The 10212-nt window shown below is 48.4% G+C and overlaps 1 protein-coding gene and 1 pseudogene across 7 annotated transcripts in view; both read left to right on the forward strand.

Annotated features, from left to right (window-relative positions):
* The window catches only part of LOC144579887 (uncharacterized), a 291251-nt gene extending 282902 nt beyond the window's left edge, over window positions 1-8349 (forward strand). For all 6 annotated transcript variants that reach the window (XM_078353943.1, XM_078353940.1, XM_078353939.1 and 3 more), the window contains one exon: window positions 8214-8349. In XM_078353943.1, coding sequence (XP_078210069.1) covers window positions 8214-8223 — 10 coding nt within the window. In that variant the 3' untranslated portion in view covers window positions 8224-8349. The remainder of the gene's footprint in view (window positions 1-8213) is intronic.
* A 1668-nt stretch (window positions 8350-10017) lies between these two features.
* Window positions 10018-10212, forward strand: part of LOC103788745 (tubulin beta-4B chain-like) — a 105102-nt pseudogene continuing 104907 nt past the window's right edge. The window contains exon 1 of the transcript XR_013528465.1: window positions 10018-10192. The product of XR_013528465.1 is annotated as a tubulin beta-4B chain-like (transcript). The remainder of the gene's footprint in view (window positions 10193-10212) is intronic.

Below are 10212 nucleotides of genomic sequence, written 5' to 3' on the forward strand. Positions count from 1 at the left end.
ATGAAGTTAGGTCAGTTAGTCCTGAGAGGTTAGCTAACTTGATTCCTTCTTGGAGAAAAGTTAACCAGGAAAACGGAGACGAATGTGGTTGCAATTGGTCATTCAGAGATTTTTCTTGTAGGCTAATATCAGAGTGGACTTGGTGGACTGTACGTACGTATGCCCACCAGATGTACAGGTGGGAAGAGGGATATTTGGTATCTTTGTGGTCATACACGGCAGCTTTCTGGGGGCTTTTCCACCGGTTGTCCCAGGGGTCAGGTATGAGAATGGAATACCGTGTAGAACCGATAATGGTGTTTCCTTCTCCATCTATGTCTGGGATGATTTTGAGCTGAGATCGGGCAGGTACTGTGGACTTGACGGCTATATGTAGTCGACAGTTCATCCAAGTACATCCCATGCAGGAGCGCCAAGGAGTATTATTGCATGCTCCTGATGGTTGGTCATGGTTGAAGCACATGAGAGGTATATCAGTATGGATGTTATGGAATTTGGTGAAGTTCAGATATATGGCCCTTTGGCATCCGGCTGCGGGGCAGTCGGAAGTTGTAAGAAGATGGTTGTGGCTGTATGGAGGGGTATTACAGATGAAGGTGGTTTTGGTATAGTTTTCAGTTAGGAAGAATCTCCATCTGTAGGGGGTGTGGCTGCTAGGCCCTGGTAAGTTTGACAGATAAAGGGCCAGTAGGAACAGCCTTCCAGCATAAGGAGGGTCCATGAGGGGCCTTTTTTACCCGAGACAGGTGGACCCAAGATGGGATTTCAGCAACTCTTATAGCTGATGAAGTGGTAAGGAGGACTGTGTATGGTCCTTCCCACTTGGGGGCGAGGGGCTTTGGGGAGAGGGACCTCTCTCTCATAAGAACTGAGTCCCCGGGGGAGACTTTCTGTGTATTTTCAGATGGCTGGGTGGGTTGGGGAAGAGAAGCGTTGGCGAGTTCTCGGAGAAGGCTGCGAAGGAGAGTAAAGTAGGGGAGGTAGCTTTCTAGAGGAGTGGTCTCTGGTGGTGGGGGAGTTGAAAGTAGGAAGGGGCGACCGTACAGCAGCTCAAACGGGCTAAGCTGTGATGGGCCCCGGGGGCTTGTTCTCAACCTGGTGAGGGCGATAGGAAGCAAGGTTACCCAGGATTGGCAGAGCTCAAGCATGAGCTTGGTCAGATGCTCCTTTATTAGGCCATTGGCCCTTTCCACCTTACCAGAGGACTGAGGATGGTAGGCGGCGTGTAGCTTCCACTGAATTCCTAAAGAGGTAGAAACGGCATTAGTGACTTTGGAGATAAAGGCTGGGCCGTTGTCTGACTGTATGGTAGCCGGGAGTCCAAAGCGTGGGATGATGTCTTGAATGAGATGAGTGGCTACTGTCCTGGCAGACTCAGAGGCTGTGGGGTAAGCTTCAATCCAGCCTGAAAAAGTGTCAACAATGGTTAGCAGATACCGGTACTGTTTATGCTTTGGCATATGGGTGAAATCAATTTGCCAGTCTTGGCCAGGTAGGAACCCGTGTAGCTGATAAAGCTGGCGCCGAGGATGACAGGAACCCTGGGAATTAGTTTTTGTGCAGACAGTACAGGAGGACTGGACTTCCTGTATGGTACTGAGGAGATGGTGAGGGTGAAAAAGTGGGTTGAGGAACCGGTATAAGGCTTTAGGCCCAATGTGGAGTGAATTATGAATGTCTTGGATTATCTGGTACCTTTGCTTTTTGGGGAGGATGAGGAGGTTATGCTTGAAGGCCCAGTCATCCTTGAACCGTACCCCGGGGGTAGACTGGAGGGTCTGGAATTCTGAGGCAGAGTATTGAGGGCTAGGAGAAAGAGGCTGTGTGGGCTGGCGGTGGGGAAGGTTATGACGGCCTTCAGCTTTGAAAGGATTCTCGCCCCAGAAGGGGAACTGGGCAGGTGGGGATTACTAAAAAGAGTGGGTAAATGGAGTAGAGTTATATGAGCGCATGAGTGGTGGGGTTTGGTAGGGGATACTCGGGGTCCCGTCGATTCCCATGACCGAGACCTGGGAAGGGGTGAGATGGCCAGAATGAGAAGGAAGAGTGGAGGAGGTAGCCCCCATGTCTTGTGACCCTAGGCTCGGCAAGGGTAACCAGAGTCAGAAAGCCAGGGCCCCGCTAGTCATCTAGCAGCCCTAATAGCCTGGGGAATGGAGTTCCCTCGGAGGTCGGCTCCTGGCAAGCAGGCTCCTCCCTACTGAGGGTGACTGCCGGCTGCGTAACGCCAGTGTGTCTGTTTTGAGGAACTGGCACCCTGGGGAAGCTGGGGCAGTCTGACTTCCAGTGTCCCAGGAGCCGACAGATAGGGCAAGGCTTAGCTGGTGGCCGTGGTTGTGGACAGGCTCGGGACCAGTGTCCTTCCTTTCCACATTTAAAACATGCTCCTGGAGGGGCATGGGTTTCGGCCTTGGGCTTCTGGTTCCCTGCCGGCCTTAGAGCCACCACTAGGGCTTGGGTCTGGAGGGCAGCCTTCTGCTTCATGTGAGTTTGGCGGGCAGCCTCAGCTGCATCTTCCCTGGCATTGAATACTTTAAAGGCCATTTTTACCAGGTCTTGGATGGGAGTCTCTGGCCCCTCTTCTTTCTTTAGTTTCTTTCTTATGTCGGGTGCTGATTGGGAGATAAAATGGGTGGCTAATACAGTGGCCCCGTTTTGAGGGGCTGGATCTAGTCGAGTATACCGCACTAGGGCTTCTTACAAGCGGGCGAGAAAGAGGGCGGGGTTCTCATCAGGTAGTTGGGTGATTTCTCTCAGTTTATCATAGTTTACAACTTTGTTAGATACAGCATCCATTCCCCTGAGGAGGTATCTGATCATGTGGTCCCTCTTGGGTATATCAGACCCTCAATTAGCCTGATAGTCCCATTGGGGGTCTTCACCTGGGATTGCTTCGGGGCCTAGGGGGATCTGGTTATCTATAGCATGGTCTTTATCTGCTTGGTTTCTGGCTGCAGCGAGGATGCGCTCGTGCTCCTCCACTGTGAGGGTGGAGGAACAGATAATGCGAATATCATGCCAAGTGAGGCTGTAGGCTTGAGTGAGGTATTGGAATTCCTTAATATAGGTGGACGGGTCGGCTGAGAAGGATCCTAAACGTTTCTCAATTTGGGACAGGTCTTGGAGTGAGAAAGGAACATGGACCCTGATTAAACCTTCTGTGCCTGCTACTTCTCGCAGTGGGGCCAGGATAGCTGGCTGGTGAGAGCGGGTGTGGGCCGCCACCGGAGAGGCAAGAGGAAGTGCAGCCTCTGAGGGAGGGGGCTCAGAGGGAGTAGAGGAAGAGCGAGGCATGGCCTCCGAGGTAGGAGGTGCAGAGGGAGCAGAGGAAGAGCGTGCCGTTGATGGCGACTGGTTGCTGAGATTGGCAGGAGAGGATAGATGTTCAGGCAGATCCTCCGGTGAGGAGTAGGGAGGGGGAGAGGTAGTGGACTTCCGGAGTGGGAACAAAGGGGGAAGACAAATGGTCAGGCATCTCTTCCTGTAGAGTATAGGGAGGTGGCTTGGTTGGGGAGGTAGGAGTCTGCGGTGGGGGAGTTCAGGCTAAAAGAACTTGGTGAGTAGAGCAAGAAGAGCAGAGGTCAGGATGGGAACGCAGGTCCCAAAAAGCCTGAACATAGGGCACTTCCTTATCTTTGCCAGTTCGGCAGCAGAAGTTATCTAGGTCGCGGAGCACATTGAAATCGAAAGTGCCAGTGGGAGGCCAATGCGACCTGTTATCGAGCTGATACTGGGGCCAGGCCACCTGGGAGAGGAAGATAAGCTTCTTTCGCCTAAGGGTTTTGGGAGTAGCCCAAGCGGGTAAAGTCGAGAAGTAAACAACCTAGTGGGGTGTTTTTAGGAATTTTGGACTCCACGCTCCCCATGATGCATGCGGCAAAGGGTTCCTGCCAGCCGAGGGGGATCTCAGAACAGTATCTGAGCTCGGAACAGTATCCGAGTGGGCTGGGGTAGTGTGGGGGGAGGTGTCCCTCCAACCCACCAGCTTCCCCAGAGGAAGGTGGATAGGAAAGACCAGAGAAGGCGTCCCCTGTCTGATCGTTCCTATTTAATGGTTTTGGATTGGGTGGGTCAGAGAAGGCGTCCCTTGTCTGCCAACCCAAGGCTCCTGGAGCCTGGTTGGGGGATCCTGCTCGGGCTGGCCGGCGCTTGGTGAGGGATCCATGGATTGGGACTGAGAGGAAGGGCCTTTGCCACATGCACCACGGAAGGAGAAGGTAAGAAACAGGACTTACCTGGTCCGGAGTGCTGAGGCCGAATTGGAGGAGGGCTGGGGAGGTCGCTGGAGGGAGGGGGTCACTAGGGGGTCTAGCGACCCTCCGTCCCGGGTTTCGGCACCATATGTGCGACCCCCTTGTAGACCCCTGCCCGGTACCTGACCCCAAATAACAGCTCGAGAGTTGTAAGCCGAGTTCAGGTTTATTGGGACCAGCGGGCAGGCCAGGAAAGGAAGGAGATCGGGGCTGGCTGCGACTGCGCAGCTGGGGTAGGAGGGTTTTATGGGGGGGTGGACAGGGCGTGGACACAGGGCTGGCGGAGTGTCGTAGGAGCTTAGGATAGGCTGTTCGTCTCTGGGCAGACTGCTGAGGTGGCTCAGAGGGTTACGTGTCTGTTCAGGATAGGCCGAGGCTTGGCGGGCTTTCCTGCTGCGATGATTGGCTGCTTGTTGTTGCTGGGCAGAACAGAGCAGGCTTGGCGGGCATTTCTCAGGGCAGCAGGAAGCCTGGGGGGAGGGTGGGGGCAAGAAACCTGGGGGAAAGATGGTGGGACTTTCTACCAAACAATCACAAGGTCAGGAGTTTGAGACCAGCCTGACCAACATGGTGATACCCAGTGTCTACTAAAAATATATAAAAATTAGCCTGGTGTGGTAGTGTGCAACTGGAATCTTAGATATTCAGGAGGCTGAGGTAGAAGAATCACTTGAACCAGGGAGGCAGAAGTTGCAGTGAGCCAAGATCGTGCCACTGCATTCCAGCCCAGGGGACAGAAGTTCAGGAGTTTGAGACCAGCCTGGCCAGCTTGGTGGTGGGCACCTGTAGTTCCAGGTACTATAGAGGCTGAGGCAGGAGAATCACTTGAATCTGGGAGGTGGAGGTTGCAGTGAACCAAGATCACATCACCGCACTCCAGCCTGGGTGACAGACTGAGACTTCATCTCAAAAAAAATTTTTTTTTCTTAGAGGCAAGATCTTACTATGTTGCCCAGGCTGGTCTTGAACTCCTGATCTCAAGGGATCCTCCTCCCTTAGCCTCCCAAAGTGCTAGGAGTGCAGGTATGAGCCCCCATGCCCAGCCAAGAGAAACATTTTTAAAATGAAATGTTACCTATTAATCCCCAAGTAGTTAGAATTATTTTCCTAGATAGCTGGAAAATATGGTGTTTCTTAAAAAAAAAAATTAGTGTTTTGTTTTATCTAGATATCTATTTTATTTTTGTTTTATTTTATTTATTTGAGACAGAGTCTTCCTCTGTCACCTGGGCTGGAGTGCAGTGATCTGATCTCAAGTCATCGCAACCACTGCCTCCCAGGTTCAAGTGATTCTTCTGCTTCAGTCTCCCACGTAGCTGGGACTATAGGCATGTGCCACCACACTGGGCTAGTTTTTGCAGTTTTTTTAAAATTTCATTTTAGGTTTTGGGGACATGTGAAAAACATGCTAGATTGTTGCATAGGTACACACATGGCAGTGTGATTTGCTGCCTTCCTCCCCATCACCTATATCTGGCATTTCTTCCCATGCTATCTCTCCCCAATTCCCACCCCCCGCTGTCCCTCACCTATTTCCCCCTGAAAGACCCTGGTGTGTGATGCTGCCCTCCCTGTGTCTATGTGTTCTCATTGTTCGACACCCACCTATGAGTGAGAATATGCAGCATTTGATTTTCTGTTCTTGTGTCAGTTTGCTGAGAATGATGGTTTCCAGGTTCATTCATGTCTCCACAAAGGACACGAACCCATTGTTTTTCATGGCTGCATAGTATTCCATGGTGTATGTGTGCCACATTTCCCCTGTCCAGTCTGTCATTGATGGGCATTTGGGTTGGTTCCAGGTCTTTGCTATTGTAAACAGTGCTGCAACAAACATTCGTGTGCATGTGTCCTTATAGTAGAACGATTTATAATCCTCTGGATATATACCCAGTAATGGGATTGCTGGGTCAAATGGAATTTCTATTTCTAGGTCCTTGAGGAATCAATCACCACACTGTCTTCCACAATGGTTGAACTAATTTACACTCCCACCAACAGTGTAAAAGTGTTCCTATTTCTCCACATAGTTTTTGCATTTTTAATAGAGATGGGGTTTCACTGTATTAACCAGGCTGGTCTTGAAATCCTGACCTCATGATCCACCCACCTCAGCCTCCCAAAGTGCTGGGATTACAGGTGTGAGCTACCACACCAGGCCTCTAGTTATGTTTTATAAAAATATGTAAAGGGCCAGGCATGATAGCTCATGCCTGTAATCCCAGCACTTTGGGAGGCTGAAGCAAGCAGATCATGAGGTCAGGAGTTGGAGAACAACCTGAACAACATGGAGAAACCTAGTCTATTAAAAATTGCAAAGGTTTATGTGTGTTTTAGAAACAGAATAATGGGCATAAATTTATAGTTGATGCCAGAGCCTACACCTGGCAACTGACATCCACCTGACTTGCTCTGAAACTGATCTAACAGTCTCATAGGGAGGTTTTTTTTTTTTAAATTAGAATCTTATGACTGGTCGTGGTGGCTCACATCTGTAATCCCAGCACTTTGGGAGGCTGAGGTGGGTGAGTCACCTGTGATCAAGAGATCAAGACCATCTGCTTGGGAGGCTGTGGCAGGAGAATTGCTTGAACCCAGGAGGTGGAGGTTGCAGTGAACTGAGATCACAGCACTGCACTCTAACCTGGCCAACAGAGCAAGACTCCATCTTAAAAAAAAAATTAGAAACTTACCCTTCTGATCTAAGAGCTGGAAAAGCTATACTTGTTTTAGCTGAGATCCTCCTCAGCAAAAGACCTCCAGGCCTCCCAAGAAGTATTAAAGACCTGGACTCACCAGCCCATCAGCTCCAGACAGTGAGATGCCTGGCCCTCATTCATTGTGACTGCTTCCTTATCCCTCCTGTGTTCCTGTTTTCCCTCACATGGTTGCATTCCTTTCCTAGTTTTAGTTGTTCAGGGCTTGTGAATTGGAGATTGATCTTCCACTTCCATGGCTGCAGCACCCAGTTAAGCTCTTCTCTAGCAATACTCCCCTCTCAGTCACTAGCTTTCTGCACTGTGAGCAGGACTCCGGCTGAAACCCTGGCATTGTGGTAACAGCTGCACATCTGCAGAAAGATATCTACCACAGGATGCATGAAAAGTTCCAAGTTCTTTTAGAAGGCATCTTAGCAAAAAGGATCCTTAAAACATACTAGTGAGGTCCAGAATTTTAAGTAGAACCTCCATACTGCTAATCCCCTTCCCACTCCCCACCAACCCTGCTCACATCCCTACTCACTTTCCACCATGCCAGAGCACTCTCCCATTTGTTATCCTTTTGTGTGATATCTCTTTTCTCTCTGTTGGACACTATGGGCTATAAAGTGTGTTCCTTGGTCTAAAGAAATGTAAGCCAGTTGTTCTACATGGTATACTATACCTTTTATTTATTTTTATTTTTATTTTTATTGAGAAACAGGGATAGTTTGACTTCCTGTCTTTCTATTTGCATGCCCATTATTTTTTTCTCTTGCCTGATTGCCCTGGCCAGGACTTCCAATACTATGTTGAACAGGAATGGTGAGAGAAGGCATCCTTGTCTTGTGCCAGTTTTCAAGGGAATCCTTCCAACTTTTGCCAATTCAGTATGATATTGGCTGTGCATTTGTTATATATGGCTACTATTTTGAGGCATGTTCCTTCAATATCTAGTTTATTGAGAGATTTAATTACGAAGCATTTTTGAATTTTATTGAAGGCCTTTTCTGCATCTATTTAGATAATAATGTTGTTTTTGTCTTTAGTTCTGTTTATGTGATAAATCACATTTATTGATTTCCATATGTTGAACTAACTTTGCATCCTGGGGATAAAGGCTACTTGATCATGGTGGATAAACTTTTTGATGTGCTGCTGGATTCAGTTTGCCAGTATTTTGTTAAGGTTGAGGTTTTTGCATTAACGTCCTTCAAAGATACCAGCCTGAAGTTTTCTTCTCTTGTTCTGTCTTTGCCAGGTATTGGTAGGAGGATGCTGGCTCCCAAGACTGTGTCAGGGAGCAGTCCCTTCTCCTCAAGTTTTGTGAATAATTTCAGCAAGAAGGTATCTAGCTGTTATTTGTACATCTGGTAGAATTCAGCTGTGAATTTGTGTGGTCCTACGCTGCTTTTTGGTTGGTAAGGTATCAATTAGCTGGTCGTGCTAGTGCACACCTGTAATCCCAGCTACTCAGGAGTCTGAGGCAGGAGAACCGCTTGAAGCTGGGAGGTAGAGGTTGCAATGAGCCAAGATCAAGCCACTGCACTGCAGCCTGGGTGACAGAGTGAGACTTCATCCAAAAAAAACAAAAAAAAAAGGAAAATAGAAAAAAGAATAGAAGTTTTTTGGCTTGGAGGCTGAGGAGTCTAAGATCAAGCGACCACAACTTGTGAGGGCCTTCTTGCAGTGCCATACCATAGCAGAGGGACAAGCGTGCACAGGACAGAGAGTGGATGGAAACAACTCACCTTTTATCAGAAGCCCACTCCCTGAATAACCCAACCTACTTTCCAGATACCAACATTAATCCATTCATGAGGGCAGAGGCCTCATGACCTAATCAACTCTTAAAGGCCCTATCTCTTCTATTCTTTCCTTTTCTTCTCCCCTCCCCTCCCCTCTCCTCCCCTTCTCTTTTCTTTTAGATGGAGTTTTGCTTTTGTTTCCCTCCGGCTGGAGTGCAATGGCATGATCTTGGCTAACTGCAAACTTCACCTCTAGGATTCAAGTGATTCTACTGCTTCAGCCACCCAGGTAGCTGGGATTACAGGTGCCCAAGATCACGCCTGGGTAATTTTTGTGTTTTTAGTAGAGATGGGTGTTGGCCAGGCTGTTCTTAAATTCCTGACCTCAGGTGATCCACCCACCTCAACCTTCCAAAGTGCTGGGATTACAGAATGAGCCACTGTGCCGGGCCAGGTCTCACCTCTTAATGCCATCACAATGGCAAACTTCAACATGAGTTTTGGAGGCATTCAAACCACAGCACTTACCTTGCCTTGTTCTTCTGAATCTCTTGGGATGTCTTCCAAAATTGCTTCATTTCTTTGTGGAAGGGGTAAACGCAAATAGTTGTGGTTTATCATCAAACATCAGAAGTCAGAATGGTTTATTTCCTTTTCCTTCTTTTTTTTTGTCAGGAGGGTTATTGCTTACTGAAACCTGAACTGATTTCACAGAACCCAGAGTAACTCTAAATTAACCTAGGATTTAATTTGTTCAACTTTTCTTTTATCCTCCCTTCCCTTTCATCAATGCTTGACATGCTCACTCTTGGAACAGTTTTTCCTAACCCACTTTCAAGGCCCAAAAGAGCATAGGAGGAGCCAGAGAATGTTTATATTTGACCCCAACACCTCTGAAGGTGCAATCTCAGCTCCCTGCAACCTCCACCTCCCAGGCTAAAGCATTTCTCCTGTCTCAGCCTCCTGAGTAGCTGGGATTACAGGCGCTTGCCACCACACTCAGCCAGTTTTTGTATTTTTAGTAGAGACATGGTTTTACCATGTTTGTCAGGCTGTTCTCAAACTCCTGACCTCGTGATCCACCCACCTCTACCTCCCAAAGTTTTGGGATTACAAGTGTGAGCCACCTTACCTGGCCCTCTATTAATCTAAACATTTTAAATAAATAAAACATTTGTTAGGTATATAGTAGCTAATACAAAGGTATCAGAACATAAAATTAAGAAACAGTGTATTGAATCCAGAAGTATATTAGAAAACACAAAATAAAGCAGCAAAGTGGCCAGGCCTCCCGTGGGTGGGGGAACTGGGTCTGGGATGCATACCCTCCTCATCAACAAGATCTGGGAGAAGTACCCAGACAGGATTATGAACACGTTCAGTGTGGTGTCCTCACCCAAAGTGTCATACATGGTGGTGGGGCCCAACAATGCCACTCTCCCCATCCTCCAGCTCATAGGAAACACAGATAAGGCCTACTGCATCAATAATGAAGCTCTCTTTTTTTTTTTT

Source organism: Callithrix jacchus, chromosome 17 (assembly GCF_049354715.1).
Source record: "Callithrix jacchus isolate 240 chromosome 17, calJac240_pri, whole genome shotgun sequence".
NCBI classification, from domain to species: domain Eukaryota; kingdom Metazoa; phylum Chordata; class Mammalia; order Primates; family Cebidae; genus Callithrix; species Callithrix jacchus.